General features: G+C 37.3%; 1 protein-coding gene and 2 pseudogenes across 1 annotated transcript in view; 2 read left to right on the top strand and 1 right to left on the bottom strand.

Annotated features, from left to right (window-relative positions):
* CFAP44 (cilia and flagella associated protein 44) overlaps positions 1-20,975 on the top strand; it is a 148,934-nt gene that overhangs the window by 59,660 nt on the left and 68,299 nt on the right. The window contains exons 18-22 of the mRNA XM_025375368.1: positions 5,387-5,532; positions 12,647-12,917; positions 15,416-15,471; positions 15,632-15,794; positions 20,113-20,243. Coding sequence (XP_025231153.1) covers positions 5,387-5,532; positions 12,647-12,917; positions 15,416-15,471; positions 15,632-15,794; positions 20,113-20,243 — 767 coding nt within the window. The remainder of the gene's footprint in view (positions 1-5,386; positions 5,533-12,646; positions 12,918-15,415; positions 15,472-15,631; positions 15,795-20,112; positions 20,244-20,975) is intronic.
* Positions 16,034-16,510, top strand: LOC112618338 (annotated as a pseudogene).
* Positions 17,682-19,214, bottom strand: LOC112618336 (annotated as a pseudogene).

The raw sequence follows: 20,975 nt of genomic DNA, 5'->3' as shown, positions 1-20,975 counted from the left end.
GTAGACTTTTCTTACTTCTCATTATCTACAACTATGCTATGTGGTCACATGCAAGTCTAGGAAGATAAGTGTTTTCAGATGGTCTAATTGCCACCCTGAACAAAACCAGAACTTGGCTCATAAGGAAGAAGGGAAAAATGGATATTAGGAAGAAAGTATCAGGGCCTATCACAATGCTGTAGGAGTACATTCTCCAATTATACATTTTTTACTCTTTGCCTGAAATATTTTATTGATCTACTACAAAGCAAGATTTCCTTCATTATAATTTTGTCACAATTTTCAGTTCCATCCACCAAAAAAAAAAAAAAAAATTCATAAAAGTGAATGTGGAAGATCATTACTAATTCATCACTGGTCCTAGGTCTTTAGCCAGGCCAGCGCACTGACTAGCCAAGGACTGTTGCTGTAAGGAGTGATGAGTGTTGACTTTTTCCCTCCTCAACTTTTCCTAGAACTATATCTTTTGTATTACTAAGGAGGCAAGCAGAAAGAAGGATGGAAAATAGCACTGGAGGCATCATAGGACGTCATGTATTAGTTCCTCTACCCTTTCTGCCTGTCTTCTGTGTTTTATAAAACAATTGTAAATGACTACTATTGTATGGAGTTCAATGGATAAAGGGATAAAGAAAACATGGTTCCTCTCTCCAGGAAGTCTTCATTTGAGGGACAGAAGTACAGAAACAATTAACTGTAATACAATGCAATAAATTTCCAGTGTCCTGGAAATATAGATGCAAAAATTACTTATTATTTAACAAACATATTTGAGCCAGGGGCAGAGGTGCATGTCTGTAGTCCCAGCTACTCAAGAGGCTGAGGTGGGAAGATTGCTTGAGCCCAGGAGTTCAAGACCAGCCTGTATAATATAGTGAGACCCCATCTCAAACAACAACAACAACAACAACAACAAAACACAAACAGAAAACCCCACGCATATTTAGTACTTACTCTTAGGGTTTCCAAGTAAAATTACATAGTACATACTTACACTAAAAATTATTTTTAGCTGGGTGCAGTGTCTCACACCTGTAATCCCAGTACTTTGGGAGGCCAAGGCGGGTGGATCACGAGGTCAGGAAATTGAGACCATCCTGGCCAACATGGTGAAATCCTGTCTCTACTAAAATGCAAAAAATTAGCCGAGCATGGTAGCAGATGCCTGTAGTCCCAGCTGCTCAGGAGGCCAAGGCAGGGGAATCACTTGAACCCAGGAGGTGAAGGTTGCAGTGAGCCGAGATTGTGCCACTGCACTCCAGCCTGGTGACAGAGCAAGACCCCATCTCAAAAAAAAAAAAAAATATATATATATATATATAGATATAGATAGATAGATAGATAGATAGATATTATATCTCTCTCTATATATATTTTTGTCTGAAATTTAAATTTAATAGATGACCTTTATTTCTTTATTTTCATTTGCTGAATATGACAACCTACTTATTCTGTACCAGGTATTTTTCTAAGTAATTTACTTAACCAACCATAAAACAAGTGCTATTATTTTTTGCATTTTATATATGAAGAAACCAAGGCATGGAAATGTTAGGCATTTTATCCAAGGCCATATAACTAATGAGAAGTGAAACTAGGATCTGGACTCAAGCATTCTAGCTCCAGAGTTCATACCCTTAACCATTAAGCTACACTGGTGAACAAGGTTAAAGTATAGTTAACAGAGGTAGCAGAGCTTGAGCCAACAATTTGACAACTCTGTGCCTGCAGCCAAACAAATGGTGAAGAAAAACCCATCTCATTTTGAAGTAATGACTGCAGTCCTCAAATCAATACTCACACTGCGGCCGATTCTACTGCCCAGCCATATTCACTTTCCAAATTATTGCATTAAGTCTTTCTTCTCCCCTCAAACATTTTGTACCTTCTCTTACTCTTCAATGATAACCTCATCTCACATTTCACAGAAAAAAATAAAAGCAGATGGAATTTCCTTTTCTTGTCTCAATTAGATGTAACACCCTATAGGGATCTCTATACCTTTTGTCTGCTTTATCTATTGTTATAATTGGAGAACAGTCCCTTGCAACTCTCCAAGGACACTGTTCCCAAGAGCTCCTTGATCCCATCCCTTCTCATTTTCTCAAAAATTTTGCTCCTGAGATAAACCACTTGGTCTCCTGTATCATCAATTTCTGTCTTTTCTATTCAGTTATTATCATGAGCATACAAACATGCTCTAGTACTAATTTTAATTATATTTCCTTAACCTCTCTTTCTTTCTGCCCCCCTGCTCTATTACATAAAAAGTTACTGAAAGAATCATCTGTAATCATTGGCTTAACTTATCCACCTCCTATTTGACTTCAGTCCCTTCCAGCAGGGCTTCTATCTCCATCACTTCACTAATGATGACAAGCTCAGAGGTCAATTCTCTGTCCATTTGACTTTTCGGAACATTTAACAGAGTTGATCCCTCATACTTCTCAAATGTTTTGTTCTCTTGGCTTCTAAGACATTACACTCTTCTGGCCACTCCATTTCAGCCTCTTTTGCTGGCTTCTCATGTGCAGAACAAGCTCTGAAGTTTGAAATACTCCAGAGTGTGGCCTTGGGCCCCCTCTTTCTTGCTAAGGTAACTTTACACAGTCTGATGACTTTAAATATCACTTATCTTCCAGTGAATCTCAAATGTTTATCTCTAGTCCTGACCTCTCCCCTCCACTTAGACTTGTATATACAACTTGACAATGCTCCTTGGCCCTCAAAATTAACCTGTCCAAGACATTACTTTTAAAGCATACATGTCCCATACAAACCTGCTCCATCTCCATCTCAGTAAATGAGACAATCATCCACGTAGTTACTATGCCAAAACCTTGAAGTTATTAAGAATTCTTCTCTTTCCTTTACTATTTGATACCCTTATATCGAAAGTAGGTCTCTTGTAAACAGTATATGGTTAGGCTTAAAAGAATCCTATAGGATTATATTTATCTTTTTAAAAAGTACTATGTTCATTTATATTTAATGTAATTACTGATATATTTTAGTTTAAATCTACCATCTTAGTAATTATTTCTGTTTGTCACATTCATTCTAAATTTCTTTTGTTTCCCTTTTCCACCTTCTATTGAGTGATTAGGTAATTTTTCTACAGTTTTCTTCCTCTACTAGATTATTAGTTATACATTCTTTTACTTTTCTTTTAGAGGTGATTTTATTTATTTATTTATTTTTGTTTTTGAGACAGAGTCTCACTCATTCTGTTGCCCAGGCTGGAATGCAGTGGTGCGATTTCGGCTCACTACAGCCTCTACTTCCCAGGTTCAAGTGATCCTCCTGCCTTAGTTTCCCAAGTAGCTGGGATTATAGGTATGTGCCAACATGTGTGGTTAAAAGGTGTAGTTTCTTCATTTTAATTTTGTTTGCAGTTCGTAGCACTCTAAATTTCAACATCTCTCTTCAGTTTTAGAAAATTCTCAGCCGTTATCTACCACAGTGTTGCTTCTGGCCTATCTTTTCACTCTCTTGTTCTAGGACCCCAATTTCATATGTATTACATCCTTCTCATTATGTTCCTTATGTATCTTACATCATTCAAGATTTTCCATCCTTTTTCTCTCTCTCCATGCTTTAGCCTATTTTTTTCTGATCTCTGTTCCAGCTTCATAACTGTCTTTTATTTTAAAGTTTGTTTTTCCAATTGTTTTTTATCGAAGTAAAAGACACATAAAATTGACCATCTTAAGCATTTTTAAGTGTACAGCTCAGTAGTACTAAACGCATTCACAATGTTGTGACATCATCACCAACATCCGTCTCCACTGTCCTCCTCATCCTGTCACACTGAAATTCCCATACCCATCAAATGATAACTCCTGATCTTCCCTTCTCTCAGCCCCTGGTAACCATCACTCTACTTTCTTTTTCTATGATTTTGACTACTCTAAGTATCTCAAATAAGTGAAATTATATAGTATCTGTCTCTTTATGACTGGCTTGTTTCACTTGGCATAATTTCCCCAAGTTTCATCCATGATGCGGCATACGTCAGAATTTCCTTTCAAGGCTGAATAATATTCCATTTTAACTACGTACCGTATTTTGCTTATATACTCAGTCATCAATAGACACTTGGGGCCAAGCATGGTGGCTCATGCCTGTAATCCTATCACTTTAGGAGGTCAAGGCAGGTGGATCACCTGAAGCCAGGAGTTCCAGACCAGCCTGGCCAACATGGCAAAACCCCATCTCTACTAAAAATAGAAAAAATTAGATGGGTGCAGTGGCTCACACCTGCTAGCTACCCGGGAGGCCAAGGCAGGAGAATGGCTTGAACTTGGGAGGTGGAAGTTGCAGTAAGCCAAGATGGCACCACTGCATTCTAGCCTGGGTGACAGAGTGAGACCCCATCTCAAAATAAACACACAAAAATAGGCACGTGGATTGCTCCCACCTTTTGGCTATTGTGAATAATGCTGCTATGAATGAGGTGGGTGTTCAAATACCTCTTTGAGACCCTGACTGAACCCTGGGAATGATTATTTCTTTCTCCATAAGTCCATGAGACTGCAGATAGCTTTGTCCAGCTTCTTAGCCTCTCAGCTGCCACTTTAAGAACTGACAGTTGCTCCGGGGAGTAAAGCAGTGTCAAATGCCAGGCTCACTTCTGGCTTTCCCTCTTGTTTGGATCTTGCGATTTTGGTAGCTTTCCAATGCCTTCAAACACATTTAGAAAATTTGTTCTGGTTGTTCTCAGTTGGAGAGTTCGGCTGAAACAATCTAGTCTGCCATTGTCAAAAGTGAAAACTTAGTAATTTGATTTTCAGAGGTGACCATGTTGTTACCTTCTCTTTCTTATTTATTCTTTTATTGTTCATAAAGTTGTTCTGACCCTTAATTTGTTTCCTATAATAAGGAGTCTCAGTAATAAGGAAATTAGAGTTGGAGCAATATAGCTCTTCCAGTTGATCATTCGTCTTCTCACTACATGGATAAATTTTTCTGAAATAGCCCTTTCTGGAAAATTAACAGTGTTTATAGTTACCTTAAACTGAAAACTAGCTGTAAAAACGAGGACATGCAGAACCCTATTATTTGTTACTGCTTATTCAGAATAATGCTTGAAGACATAAAATGAAATTCTATAGGTAAGGAGTCAGAGGTGATCTCTCTCTTGTACTGGCTTTTAAATGAAAACAAATCATCATAATGTTTTTCTTATAATTATATAGTTGTGTATAAATGGATAAAGGAGATGATTTATAGAAATAATAAATCTATAATCATAGAAATTATGTAGAAGTAGATGTTTGAAAACATCTATTTTATGTTTTCAAATTTGAAATAATCAAAAAATTCTCATGCATTTATGTGTGTTATATTCAAGTACCGCCTTCTATGTTACTTATCTCTTTTCTAGGGTGACTATGATTCTGGTTTTCTGTATCACTGCGAGTTCCCCCCTTGTGATAAAAACAGTGATTTCAAGGAACAAAAAGATGAACCTATCGATGTCCGTTATCTTGAGGATACAGAGGATAATCCCATCCAAACTATCACTTTCAAGTGAGCAGTATTTCAAAAAGCTTTTAAAAAACCATATCCCATATCCCATTAGTGTCTATGCTTTTGTCCGTCATGGATATTGTCAATTTTTAGAGATCCATCCAAATGAAGGGGTACTCAAAAAATATTTTGTTAAATAAATAAATGAATAAATATAATCAAAGCTAATACTGAAATTACATTTAAATACCCCCACCAAATATTCTGTCTGTATTTTTGTTTATAGCACAATTGAATTGCATGGATTTACATTCTGTTACCTAGGAGGATGCTACTTACATAGTCAGAAATGAAGGTTCAGGGTTATAGTTATTCTGGAGAAATCGCAATTGAATCATTAGCCCTTTGATAGTTGAGAACTAGGCATATATGCCAGTTATTCTTCTGACGACCCAATATAATAGCTCCAAATTTCAAATTGGCCCTTTTCCTCTGTTCTTTTGTATTAGTTTGCTAGGGCTGCCACAATAAAACACCACAGACTAGGTGGCTTAAACAGCAGAATCTCTTTTCTCACAGTTCTGGAGGCTGGAGTTCCAAGATCAAGGTGTCAGCAGCTTGGTTTCTTTTGAGGCCTCTCTCCTTGACTTATAGATATCTGCCTTCTTGTATGATCTTTTCTCTGGGTGCCTGTCATCCCTGATGTTTCTGTCTGTATCCTAATCTCTTCTTCTTCTATTTTTTTTTAATTATTATACTTTAAGTTCAAGGATGCATATGCACAACATGCACATTTGTTACATAGGTATACATGTGCCATGTTGGCTTACTGCACCTATCAACTCATCATTTATATTAGGTATTTCTCCTAATACTATCCTTCCCCCAGCTCCCACTCCCCAACAGGCCCTGGTGTGTGATGTTCCCTGCCCTGTGTCTGTGTGTTCTCGTTGTTCAGTTCCCACCTATGAGTGAGAACATGCAGTGTTTGATTTTCTGTCCTTGTGATAGTTTGCTGAGAATGATGGTTTCCAGCTGCATCCATGTCCCTGCAAAGGATATGAACTCAACCTTTTTTATGGCTGCATAGTATTCCATGGTATATATGTGCCACATTTTCTTATCCAGTCTATCATTGATGGACATTTGGGTTGGTTCCAAGTCTTTGTTATTGTGAATGGTGCCACAATAAACATACATGTACATGTGTCTTTATAGTAGCATGATTTATAATCCTTTGGGTATATACCCAATAATGGGATCACTGGGTCAAATAGTATTTCTAGTTGTAGATCTTTGAGGAATCACCACACTGTCTTTCACAATGGTTGAACTAATTTACACTCCCACCAGCAGCGTAAAAGTGTTCCTATTTTTCCACATCCTCTCCAGCATCTGTTGTTTCCTGACTTTTTAATGATCACTGTTCTAACTGGTGTGAGATGGTATCTCACTGTGGTTTTGATTTGCATTTCTCTGATGATCAGTGGTGATGAGCATTTTTTCATGTGTCTGTTGGCAGCATAAATGTCTTCTTTTGAGAAGTGTCTGTTCATATCCTTTGCCCACCTTTTGATGGGATTGTTTGTTGTTTTTTTTTTTCTGTAAATTTGTTTAAGTTATTTATAGATTCTGGATATTAGCCCTTTGTCAGATGGGTAGATTGCATACATTTTCTCCCATTCTGTAGGTTGCCTGTTCACTCTGATGATTGTTTCTTTTGCTGTACAGAAGCGCTTTAGTTTAATTAGATCCCATTTGTCTATTTTGGTTTCTGTTGCCATTGCTTTTGGTGTTTTAGACATGAAGTCTTTGTCCATGCCTATGTCCTGAATGGTATCACCTAGGTTTTCTTCTAGGGCTTTTATGACTTTAGGTCTTACATTTAAGTCTTTAATCCATCTTGAGTTACTTTTTGTATAACGTGTAAGGAAGGGATCCAGTTTCAGCTTTCTACATATGGCTAGTCAGTTTTCCCAGCACCATTTATTAAATAAGGAATGCTTTCCCCATTTCTTGTTTTTGTCAGGTTTGTCAAAGATCAGATGGTTGTAGATGTGTGGTGTTATTTCTGAGGCCTCTGTTCTGTTCCATTGGTCTGTATATCTGTTTTGGTACCAGTACCATGCTGTTTTGGTTACTATAGCCTTGTAGTATAGTTTGAAGTCAGGTAGTGTAATGCCTCCAGCTTTGTTCTTTTGCTTAGGATTGTCTTGGCTATGCAGGCTCTTTTTTGGTTACATATGAACTTGAAAGTAGTTTTTTCCAATTCCGTGAAGAAAGTCATTGGTAGCTTGACCAATGATGGCATTGAATCTATGAATTACCTTGGGCAGTATGGCCATGTTCACAGTATTGATTCTTCCTATTTATGAACATGAAATATTCTTCCATTTGTTTGTATCCTCTTTTATTTCATTGAGCAGTGGTTTGTAGTTCTCCTTGAAGAGGCCCTTCACATCCCTTGTAAGTTGGATTCCTAGGTATTTTATTCTTTTCATAGCAGTTGTGAATGGGAGTTCACTCATGATTTGGCTCTCTGTTTGTTACTGCTGTATAGGAATGCTTGTGATTTTTGCATATTGATTTTGTATCCTGAGACTTTGCCGCAGTTGTTTATCAGCTTAAGGAGATTCTGGCCTGAGACGATGGGGTTTTCTAAATATACAATCATGTCATCTGCAAATAGGCACAATTTGACTTCCTCTTTTCCTAACTGAATATCCTTTATTTCCTTCTGTAGCCTGTTTGCCCTGGCCAGAACTTCCAACACTGTGTTGAATAGGAGTGGTGAGAGAGCACATCCTTGTCTTGTGCCAGTTTTCAAAGGGAATGTGCTTCCACTTTGCCCATTCAGTATGATATTGGCTGTGGGTTTGTCGTAAATAGCTCTTATTATTTTGAGGTACATTCCATCAATACCTAGTTTATTGAGAGTTTTTAGCATGAAGGCTGTTGAATTTTGTTGAAGGCCTTTTCTGCATCTATTGAGATAATCATGTGGTTTTTGTCTTTGGTTCTGTTTATGTGATGGATTACGTTTATTGATTTGTGAATGTTGAACCAGCCTTGCATCCCAGGGATGAAGCCCACTTGATCATGGTGGATAAGCTTTTTGATGTGCTGCTGGATTTGGTTTGCCAGTATTTTATTGAGGATTTTTGCATTGATGTTCATCAGGGATATTGGTCTAAAATTCTCTTTTTTTTTGTTGTGGCTCTGCCATGCTTTGGTTTCAGGATGATGCTGGTCTCGTAAAATGAGTTAGGGAGGATTTCCTCTTTTTCTATTGATTGGAATAGTTTCAGAAGGAGTGGTACCAGCTCCTCTTTGTACCTCTGGTAGAATTTGGCTGTGAATCTGTCTGGTCCGGGACTTTTTTTGGTTGGTAGGGTATTAATTATTGCCTCAATTTCAGAACCTGTTATTGGTCTATTCAGAGATTCAACTTCTTCCTGGTTTAGTCTTGGGAGGGTGTATGTGTCCAGGAATTTATCCATTTCTTCTAGAATTTCTAGTTTATTTGCCTAGAGGTGTTTATAGTATTCTCTGATGGTAGTTTGTATTTCTGTAGGATCAGTGGTGATATCCCCTATATCATTTTTTATTGCATCTATTTGATTCTTCTCTCTTCTTCTTTATTAGTCTTGCTAGCAGTCTATCAATTTTGTTGATCTTTTCAAAAAAAACCAGCTCCTGGATTCATTGATTTTTTGCAGGGTTTTTTGTGTCTCTATCTCCTTCAGTTCTGCTCTGATCTTAGTTATTTCTTGCCTTCTGCTAGCTTTTGAATTTGTTTGCTCTTGCTTTTCTAGTTCTTTTAATTGTAATGTTAGGGTGTTGATTTTAAGTCTTTCCTGCTTTCTCTTGTGGGCATTTAGTGCTATAAATTTCCCTCTACACACTGCTTTAAATGTGTCCCAGAGATTCTGGTATGTTGTGTCCTTGTTCTCATTGGTTTCAAAGAACATCTTTATTTCTACCTTCATTTCGTTATTTACCCAGTAGTCATTCAGGAGCAGATTGTTCAGTTTCTATGTAGTTGTGCAGTTTTGATTGGGTTTATTAATCCTGAGTTCTAATTTGATTCCACTGTGGTCTGAGAGACAGTTTGTTGTGATTTCTATTCTTTTACATTTCTTGAGGAGTGTTTTACTTCCAATTATGTGGTCAATTTTAGAATAAGTATGATGTGGTCCTGACAAGAATGTATATTCTGTTGATTTGGGATGCAGAGTTCTGTAGATGTCTATTAGGTCCGCTTGGTACAGAGCTGAGTTCAAATCCTGGATATCCTTGTTAGCCTTCTGTCTCGTTGATCTGTCTAATATTGACAGTGGGGTGTTAAAGTCTCCCATTATTATTGTCTGGGAGTCTAAGTCTCTTTGTAGGCCTCTAAGAACTTGCTTTATGAATCTGGGTGCTCCTGCATTGGGTGCTTATATTTTTAGGATAGTTATCTCTTCTTGTTGAATTGATCCCTTTACCATTATGTAATGGCCTTCTTTGTCTCTTTTGATCTTTGTTGGTTTAAACTTTGTTTTATCAGAGATTAGGATTGCAACCCCTGCTTTTTTTGCTTTCCATTTGCTTGGTAGATCTTCCTCCATCCCTTTATTTTGATCCTGTGTGTATCTCTGCATGTGAGATGGGACTCCTGAATACAGCACACAGATGGATCATGACTCTTTATCCAAATTTGCCAGTCTGTGTCTTTTAATTGGAGCATTTAGTCTATTTACATTTAAGGTTAATATTGTTATGTGTGAATTTGATCCTGTCATTATGGTGTTAGCTGGTTATTTTGCCTGTTAATTGATGCAGTTTCTTCATGGAATCAATGGTCTTTACAATTTGGCATGTTTTTCAGTGCCTGAGGCAGGTTGTTCCTTTCCATGTTTAGTACTTCCTTCAGGAGCTCTTGTAAGGCAGGCCTGGTGGTGACAAAATCTCTCAGCATTTGCTTGTCTGTAAAGGATTTTATTTCTCCTTCACTGATGAAGCTTAGTTTGGCTGGATATGAAATTCTGGGTTGAAAATTCTTTTCTTTAAGAATATTGAATATTGGCCCCCACTCTCTTCTGGCTTGTAGGGTTTCTGCAGAGGGATCTGCTGTTAGTCTGATGGGCTTCCCTTTGTGGGTAACCTGACCTTTCTCTCTGGCTGCCCTTAACATTTTTTCCTTTGTTTCAACCTTGGTGAATGTGACAATTATGTTCTTGGGGTTGCTCTTTTCAAGGAGAATCTTTGTGGTGTTCTCTGTGTTTCCTGAATTTGAATGTTCGCCTGCCTTGCTAGATTGGGGAAGTTCTCCTGAATGATATCCTGAAGAGTGTTTTCTAACTTGGTTCTGTTTTCCCCATCATTTACAGGCACACCAATCAAACGTGGATTTGGTCTTTTCATGTAGTCCCATATTTCTTGGAGACTTTGTTCATTTCTTTTTACTCTTTTCTCTAATCTTGTCTTCTTGCTTTATTTCATCAATTTGATCTTCAATCACTGATATCCTTTGTTCCACTTGATCGAATCAGCTATTGAAGGTTGTGCATGTATCATGAAGTTCTCGTGCTGTGGTTTTCAGCTCCAGGAGGTCATTTAAGGTCTTCTCTACACTGTTTTTCCTAGTTTGCCATTCATCTAACCTTTTCTTCAAGGTTTTTAGCTTCCTTGCGATGGGTTAGAACATGCTCCTTTAGCTCAGAGAAGTTTGTTATTACCAACCTTCTGAAGCCTACTTCTGTCAACTCATCAAAGTCATTCTCCGTCCAGCTTTGTTCCATTGCTGGCGAGGAGCTGTGATCCTTTGGAGGAGAAGAGGTGTCCTGGTTTTTGGAATTTTCAGCTTTTCTGCTGTGGTTTCTCCCCATCTTTGTGGTTTTATCTACTTTTGGTCTTTGATGTTGGTGACCTACAAATGGGGTTTTGGTGTGGATATCCTTTTTGTTGATGTTGATGCTATTCTTTTCTGTTTGTTAGTTTTCTTTCTAACAGTCAGGCCCTCAGCTACAGGTCTGTTGGAGTTTGCTGGAGGTCCACTCCAGGCCCTGTTTGCCTAGGTATCACCAATGGAGGCTGCAGAATGGCAAATATTGCAGAACAGCAAATATGGCTGCCTGATCCTTCCTCTAGAAGCTTCATCCCAGAGGGGCACCCACCTGTATGAGGTGTCTGTTGGCCCCTACTGGGAGGTGTCTATCAGGCTACATGGGGGTCAGGGACCCACTTGAGGAGGCAGTCTGTCTGTTCTCAGAACTCCAATGCCGTGCTGGGAGAGCCACTGCTCTCTTCAGAGCTGTCAGACAGGGACGATTAAGTCTGCAGAAGTTGTCTGCTGCCTTTTGTTCAGCTATGTCCTGCCCACAGAGGTGAAGTCTATAGAGGCAGTAGGCCTTGCTGAGTTGCAGTGGGCTCTGCCCAGTTAGAGCTTCCCAGCTGCTTTTTTTTACCTAGTCAAGCCTCAGTAATGGCAGGTGCCCCTCCACCCACCAGGCTGCAGTGTCACAGGTTGATCTCAGACTGCTGTGCTAGCAGTGAGCAAAGCTCCATGGGCGTGGGACCTGCTGAGCCAGGCATGAGAGGGAATCTCCTGGTCTGCTGGTTGCTAAGACTTTTGAAAACACAGTATTTGGGCAGAAGTGTACCGTTTTTCCAGGTACAGTCTGTCACAGTTTCCCTTGGCTAGGAAAGGGAAATCTCCCAACCCCTTGAGCTTCCCGGGTGAGGCAACACCCTGCCCTGCTTCAGCTTGCCCTCTGTGGGCTGCACCCACTGTGCAACCAGTCCCCATGAGATGAACCAGATACCTCAGTTGGAAATGCAGAAATCACCCATCTTCTGAGTTGATCTTGCTGGGAGCTACAGACCACAGCTGTTCCTGTTTGGCCATCTTGGAAGTGACCCCCTTTAATATCTTCTTCTTATTAGTACACCAGGCGGACTGGATTAGAACCTACCCTAATGTTCTCATTTTAACTTACCTCTTTAAAGGCCCTATCACAATGCAGTTACATTCTGAAGTATTAGGTGTTAGGGCTTCAATATATGAATTTTGGGGGTGTACAATTCAGTCCATAACAACTTTGTTATTTATTTAGCCACTTGTCAATTAACTTGAAATTAAGCATTATTTTCAGATTAATGGAAAGAACAATTTACATTTTTTGTTTCATAGCATTAACAAAGTTATGATGTTTTGTGGAATGAAAAATGGAGCAATTCGAGTCTATGTCCTAAATCAGAATGATCCTTCATTGGCCAGTTTGGTGGACTACTGGCACTTCAATATGCACGACAATAATTATGGATGTATTAAAAGTATTGCTAGTAGCTTTGATGATCGTTTTTTGGTGACTGTTGGAGCAGATGGTAATATATTTGTTTTCAACATTATTTCTGAATTTATGCTAAGGAAAGACATCAAGGCCAAACTGCCATCTCCCAGGGTATGTAATTAATTAACCAGTTAATTAATAACAAACTTTATTTAAAAATAGTGATATTAAAATTGTTCATATTCTTTAGAAATTAAAATTCACATTCACCTTATAGTCTAATCTTCCTGCTAGTATTATAATTTGACTTTCTGGTGCTTCTATGTCAAGTATTAAAGGTATTACATTCCCCTTATTATTAAAGATTGTAATTCCCCAGATTATAAAAGAATGTGTCAGTTTTTCTATGCAGTCAAAAGTTTGTATATTAAAAAAACTTTCTTAATCAGCTTTTTTTTTCAAAGTTCACAATTCTTCAGATTTTCTTTTGCTTTTCATTTATTCATTCACTCATTGTAAGGGCTGATATAGGACATATGCCATAAAGTGTGGTTTTGATAGGAGTTGCAAAAATATAGTTGTTTTTAGTATTAGAATGTGACAATGTGGGTCATGATCAAAGATCCAGTATAAAGTATTTTTTTAAAAGCAGAACTAGATTTTTGGCTTTATGATGAAGTTTGAGGGTTCAGATCCCCAAATTATGTCCTTTTTTTCCTGTCATAGAACTTGAATTTCATATTATCAAAGCAAGTTATTTGGATAAATCAGTAGTTAACCATTAGAATTGCTCCTAAGGAGAAAGGAGTTGTATTAGAAAGATTATAGCTAAAATTCCTTTGAACATATTGGCTTCCCATTTAGCAGGTAGCCTACCTCAAGGTACACATAAAGAATATAGGGAAGATACGAGTAGGTTGATTTTCATTTCTTCTAATAGCAAAATTTGGAGTATGGGCTGCTGTTTAGAGAGGGTCCAGCTTAGAAAAAGGAATTACAGGAGGGAAAGTATATGAACAAGAAGAAAATGCCTTTCTACCTGGTGCAGTCCTCTCTATAGAAATCCATATTGGATAGAAAAAGATTTATTCTGCATTTCAATAATCGTGTCCTTTTATTTACGGCTGCAGTCAATGTCCCTCTCTACAGAAACCCATATTGGATAGAAAAATATTTTTTCCACATTTAAATTTATGGCTGCAATCAATATTTCTGAAATCACTGAAGCAGACATTGCTTTTAAGAAAGAAAAATTAGACAGAATTTTAAAAAAACAAAACAAAACAAAAAACAAAACAGAAAACAACTAAGCTCAGCACTGGTCTGAGGTTCTTACCTTACTGTACTTTAAATCAGCTGGGGAGCCCTAGAAGTACAGATGCCATAGCCCACCCAAGAACAATTAAATTAGAATCTCTGAAGGTGAGGCCCAGGCGTCAGTATTGTGTACAGTATCCTTCATGTGATTCTAATGTGCAGCTAGGATTGAGACCCATTGGCATATATTTTAGAACTGATTGGCATACTTTTGGAACTTTGTTTAACTCAACTTTATTGGCAGCAACTGTGGCCAGGAGACAATTGCCCCAGTGTCAGCATCAAATCCTGGAAGTAACACTGATATTAGAAAATCAAGGTACTTAGCTCTGGCCAATAAAAGAATAAAAAATAAATAAAATTCAATAAATTTTTGTCCTAAGTGATTAATAGTACAATTTATTAGCCATTACTGTCTCCTATATTGATCATGTTTTATGACTTTGCTTTTATTAAAGTCATAAACCTTGACTTCTGTAAAAATATGTAGATTTACATCATTTCATACATATAAAGATTAATAAAACAACTTTATCAAAAGAGAATCTTTATTTACTTACAACAAATAACAACAAAACAGAGACCTATCTTCTAGGAAAGAGACTGTAGAATAAAGTTTAGTTTTAGTTATGAACTGACTAGTTAGCAAGCTAAGACTATTTTGTTCACTGGGTTATAATTCTCCTTCTTTAATATCACAGACTAAGACATTTTACAGCACAGTACCTGAATAAACAGAGTACTTTTAAGTGATTTAGTTCTTAGTTCCCCCAAATTTAAACTAATTTCCTTTCTGAAGGGAGATTTGTATTTCTGATTTCCTATCTTTCAAGGAGGGGGATTATATTGTTCTTTGCATTTTCCACTTTATGTCTTCCTTTGAGAAGGTGATATAAAATGCTTACTTAAAATTTAAAAATATATATATTGAAATATTTCTAGGACACACTGAGGTATTTAGACAAATGATTCATGTGATAAAGGGATATACCAAAAAACAGCATTTTGAAATAAATGGTCTAGACTTTTGTGAATTCTGTGTCAATAGCATATGAACATTAGTAATTTACATTTTGAGGGGAAATTACGGGGATATTAACATTTTGTAAACATATGATTAGGTTAAGACTTTTCCTATGTACTCCTTCAAATAAAGCAGAAATGAATAAGTTTAGTAAACTGCAATTTTTTCCTTAGATTTTTGTGAAACTGTTTTTCAGACCTACAGTTATTAAAAATTGGCAGGAAAAAAACCTGAACCAATTTGAATTGTTAATTTACTTCTTCCTAGATATTTTAAGGAAAATGCTATGCAATTTTACAGGGCTAACCTTTTACTTCCCTTCTTATAGTTTGGAATTGAAACAGAGCCAATTCCAGAAGACATTGAAGATCCCAAAGCCTACAGGTATGGGAATTTTTGATAAATACTGCCTAGGACTGAGATTTTGCAAAACAAATCAACAGTGCAGAAGTTGACAAAGTTTAATGAATTTTCAAATTATTGAATAATTTTCTCTGCTGTTTCTGTATCACAACCTGTTATTGTTTTAAATTTCTGTTTTCAGTATCGAGAATGCTAGGAGAAAAAGAGAACATGACAAGTTAATGAAAGAAGTGGAAGAAATAAAGGCACGGAAGAGAGAGCAAATCAAAGCTTTGAGGACTGAATTTTGTAAACTATTAGAAATGAATGAAGAATTACCAACGCATATGCAGTTTAAACGAACAGTAAGCCTAATATAAACTTGATTTTTATTTTAACATATGCTCTTTCTGGATAGAGATGACTATTTTCCCAACAAGTAGAAACGCTTAAAATCATTTTTCTTTTTTCTTTGTTTCTTTCAAAATTTCAATAGCCGTTTATTTTGGACATCTTTTAATTTGTATGTGGGGTTTATCTATTTTAATCAGTTAAGATTCTTGTTGACACAAATTGTTTTACATCAACTGTTGTTATAGAACACATGAAAGGAATACATGGGGAAGAAATAAAGTAGAACCCAAGAGTTCTTTTAAGTTTTCTGTTATAGAGACATGAATAACAGATACACTGAAGTATAATCAAAAATTGGCCTGAAGCGTCTGGTGGCTGGCTTCATTGGGAACTGTGGCTAAACGTCATCCCGATTTGATCTTTTGCTGCAAGCAGACTGGTGTTGCTATCGGAAGACTGTGTGAAAAATGTGATGGCAAGTGTGTGATTTGTGATTCCTATGTGCGTTCCTGCACTCTGGTGTGCATATGTGATGAGTGTAACTATGGATCTTACCAGGGGTGCTGTGTGATCTGTGGAGGCCCTGGGGTTTCTGATGCCTGTTATTGTAAGGAAGTGCACCATCCAGGAGAAGGATAGGGATGGCTGTCCAAAGATTGTCAGTTTGAATAACTCTAAGACAGACCTTTTCTATGAATGCAAAAAATATGCCTTCAAGAAGAGGTGATTGGTGGGTGGCCCCTTCCTCCCCTCCACATCAAGCTGCTGCAGCTGCCAGAAAAGATGCCTACTACTAGCAGCAGAAAGGGAGTGCAGCCCAGAGCATCACCAGGAGTGCCTTCTAGTGTACTGTCACCTTGCCACCCGCTCCTCTCCCTTCACCCAGACACATAGAAGGAATGGAAAAGGATTCTTCACAGAGCACTCCGGTACACTATATCAGAGAAAAATTGATAGATTAGCTAATGGTTTTTCTTGAATTTGAGAAGCAAAGCCCTGTTCTCCATATTGATATGTTCTCCCTCAACCAAGATCTTCTAAAAAGAAATAATATTTTAGTCTTCTGCTTGAGGAGTTGACTGTGAAGCCATGCCCAGTGAAAAACGTGAAACGTGTTCTTGCAGCAGCTCTGGTGGCAGTTATCCTCGAGGAACCTTCGGTGTGTGGTGGGAAGCTATCAGAACAAGAAACGTAGGCATTTAATCTTATAACACTTGGCTGGTTTCATGTTATTTTCCTTCTGAGAAATTAGAAACCCTTTCTGTTGCTATTATATTAATAAAGTTGGTGTTTGTTTTCTGGTTAAAGAAAAAAACAAAACAGAACAAAACAAAACAAAAAAAACTGTGGTTAGAATAGCAGGTCTTCAAAATATAAAGCAGAAAATAAAATACAGGTCTTTAGGCCGGGTGCGGTGGCTCATGCCTGTAATCCCTGCACTTTGGGAGGTCGAGGCAGGTATATCACGATCAGGAGATCAAGACCATTCTGGCTAACACAGTGAAACACCGTCTCTACTAAAAATACAAAAAAACTTAGCTGGGTGTGGTGGTGGGCGCCTGTAGTCCCAGCTACTCAGGAGACTGAGGCAGGAGAATGGCGTGAAACCCGGGAGGCGGAGTGTGCAGTGAGTCGAGATTGCGCCACTGCACTCCAGCCTGGGGGACAGAGTGAGACTCTGTCTCAAACAAAAAAAAAACAAAAACAAAACAAAAAAAACAGGTCTTTATTCTACAATGTGTATAATTATATAATTTCTTATAAATTATAAAATTACTTTAACACAATACACAAAATAATAACAGTAGTCATTTTTTATAATTCCATAAGCATTTTAAGTACAGACATGTTAAGATGGCAAAATTATGCTGTGCTATGCAACTTTTGCCTCAATTAATCTACCTCACTAGCTCAGGCTGAATATTCACTCTCTGAAGCACTTCCTCAGGCATGCCAAAAGTAGGACTAGCAGATGAAATTACATACGTGGTTTATCTCCCTCAATCCCATGAAGCCTTCCAGTGATCTTCAGGACAGCCAACACCCACCATGAATAGCATACACCTGGTAACTTCCCTGGCCTTCCATTACATCCACCGGAGGGTAACTCATCCACAAAACCACTAACCAAGTAAATCAGAGTTTACTTGATGTGACTGACTTGGTAATAATCAGGAATCCTGTGCAACAATAAATGTACCCAGCATGGGATTCAGAACCTGGTCTGCAACCAAATCCACCATCAAAATTCATACACAGATAAAACAAATTCAACTGCCTTTTTTACATTAATAGCATCAAGCTTCCCCAGGAGAGCCAGTTTCCACCACACAAAAAGAGAATCTTGTATCAATTTCCCCCTACTTTATAAAAGTAGATTTTTCCCATCCCATGAAACAGCTGGTCTCTCTGCCCTGCACTGTGTTCATCCCTTATCTTTCAGTCTGGCCCCCTCTGGTCCAGTGCTTCTGTATGCTGATAAAACTACCACAGTGCATGTTGGAACTTCCAGCAGACCATTAGCTCCAGTTAGAGCAGCTGCTCAGGTTGACCCCAAAAGTCTCCAGCAAGAGAACCATCTTCTTTCTATAGACTTGGAACATATTCCACAACTTTTTTACATCGATAACATTAATGCTATCATACAGAGTAAGAATCTGGACAGCACTAAGAGTGTATAAAAGATGAGGATCATGTCTGATAATTAGCACTTATTCCACCAAACTTATGTTGGCAAGACTTAATAAATGTCAGAATTTCTTCGCTATTCATGCAATGAAGTTGTCCCATGAGATCCAATACTGTCAGACCCCAATAGGTGCCACTCATTCTCAAATACTCAGATATATAGTATTCATAATCATCTTTCTTTGAGCCATAGGATGTGATAACAATCTACATGTTTCTCCAATAATAAAGTATCTGGTGTATCTCACTTGATAATAATATGCCCATGTCTAAGAGTGAAAGGCCAAAATCATCTTTAAGCTTCTTTTTATCTGGCCAGTCAGTATGTTTGCAGCAAATAAACTACTCTAGAACTTGACACACTGCGTGGTTTGGAAGCAGATGAACCTTTTTACGTAATACAAAGTTTACTATTGGATTTACCTACCACACTTTTTTTTTTGGTAGCAAGGTAAGAAATAAGTATAGGTTTGAATCTGGTTATCAACTCTTATTGTACTTAGCCAAAATACAATGGGTAGATACATGTATAATTTGATTATCTGTGGTTCTATTTCTATAATTTATCAGATCTGTTGAAAAGACAGTACCTGGTTGATCTACAAAACTTTAAAAAAATGATTTAATATAGTTGTAGCTATGGGGACAATCACAAAATTGTCTAAGACAATTTTGTATTCTACCTTTTTTTTGTGACTTATTGCAAAGCCCCATGTACCTGCTAGTGGTTACCTTTTTTTCATTTTGTACCCCTTCCTAAATGGAGTTAGTTAACCATCTAATCAATTAAAAACCCATAATTCTTAATATACTCATGGGTTACCCAGTCCTGTAGTTCTAGAAGCATTTTGCCAATTTCATATAAAAAATGCTTTGGTGAAATCATGATTTAATCACGTTGGTTAAAAAAACCAAGTCAACATAGTTAAAAGACCTTTATGCTATTTTTCTAAGATAAATGTTGAAACTTCCAGAGCGTGGGTAATAACATTTAAGATAAAAAACAACTGAGGCAAGTGCTGTGCTAAGCACTTTGTACACATCATTACTTAAATGAAACACAAACACCTCTGGAAAGAATAATTACTACTCACAATTCAGCACAAATATTGGCTCTGATATTTTTCCAGGGATGAAGGTAAGAAACATGAGACCTCTTCTGGGAGAAAGGTCTCCTTTGTGAAGGAGATTCAACAAAAACTTGGTGATGTCAAGAAGACACCAGATACTGCTGTCTTTCCTGGGTGGGGTCACACCAGGGGGGATGTTCAGATAATGATCAGTTGCTAAAAGCATCTACCTCGTGTCCAATTTTTATGTAATAGTAGTTTCTTTGAGACAGCGAGAGTATTTTTTAAAACTGTATACTCTCCAAATATTGATAGCATTCATTATTTTTATTGTGGGAAAAAAAATCTTAAACTGTGTAGCTTTATTTGCATTATTGTTAATTGCGAAGAACATTTCTCCTTATATTATGGAAGTAAAGTTAAAAATATGCTGTTTTTCTTCTATAATGGACAGAGTTTATGATAGTTGGGGAAGAGTTATGATGCAACATGAAACTGGGGACAAAACTGAAATCTATGAAACAGAGTTGATAAAGTACCCATTGTGATGAACAGATCTTCTTATCTGCAGGATTTTGATGTAGATTCCAAAATCCGTGCTGAGATGCACAGAAGAACAGCTTTCAAAATTCAACAAGTGGAAAAGGAATTAGCTTGGGAAAAAGAGAAACATGAACTCGGCCTAAAGAAGCTAAAGAATCGGTAGGATCCATATTCCCTACAAGCCAAGATGTTTGAGAGCACATGTTTGAATAACATAGTTTATAGTAGTGTCAGTGAAGTGGCCAGATAAGAGGGCTCTGGAAGTACCCACTGAATTGAAATCTCAAGGAATCCTCTTGTCACTGCTACTGATCTTTTACTGAACTTTCTGTGTACTCCTTTCTAGGTTAAATGTGGGAAATTTGTTTAATATTTAGATTTTAAAAATTATATAATACATATTTACTTTGTCTTGATTATTTCATATCTAATTAATTAATGAACATGATGTATTAAGAAATAAAAAATCAAATGTAACCAAAGGACTTTAAACAAAAGACAACCAGAGATGGCTCTGGTTTTAGCCTTCTCATGCATCAATTTGACTTCCAGGGGAAATGATTTTTTTTTGCCATTTACTGAGATATAATTTACATAAGTAAAGTACATAAATCTTAACATCTTGAAAAATTTTTACAGATGTATAAATATATCTACTACTCAGATTAAGATAGAGAACATTTATAGCACTCCAGAATGTTTCCCTATGTCCCCCTCACCTCAGGAAATACTCTCCAAAGTTGAACCTTTATTGCCATATATTAGTTTTGTTTGTGAATTCCATATACATAGAGTGTTACAGTATGGATTCTTTTGCATCTGGCCTTTTTCTAAAACTCATGTGATGTCTAAGATTATCAATGTTGTTACATGTATCAGTAGTTCATTCTT

The sequence above is a fragment of the Theropithecus gelada genome, chromosome 2 (genome assembly GCF_003255815.1).
Source record: "Theropithecus gelada isolate Dixy chromosome 2, Tgel_1.0, whole genome shotgun sequence".
NCBI classification, from domain to species: domain Eukaryota; kingdom Metazoa; phylum Chordata; class Mammalia; order Primates; family Cercopithecidae; genus Theropithecus; species Theropithecus gelada.
This window is presented reverse-complemented; position numbering and strand designations above follow the sequence as displayed.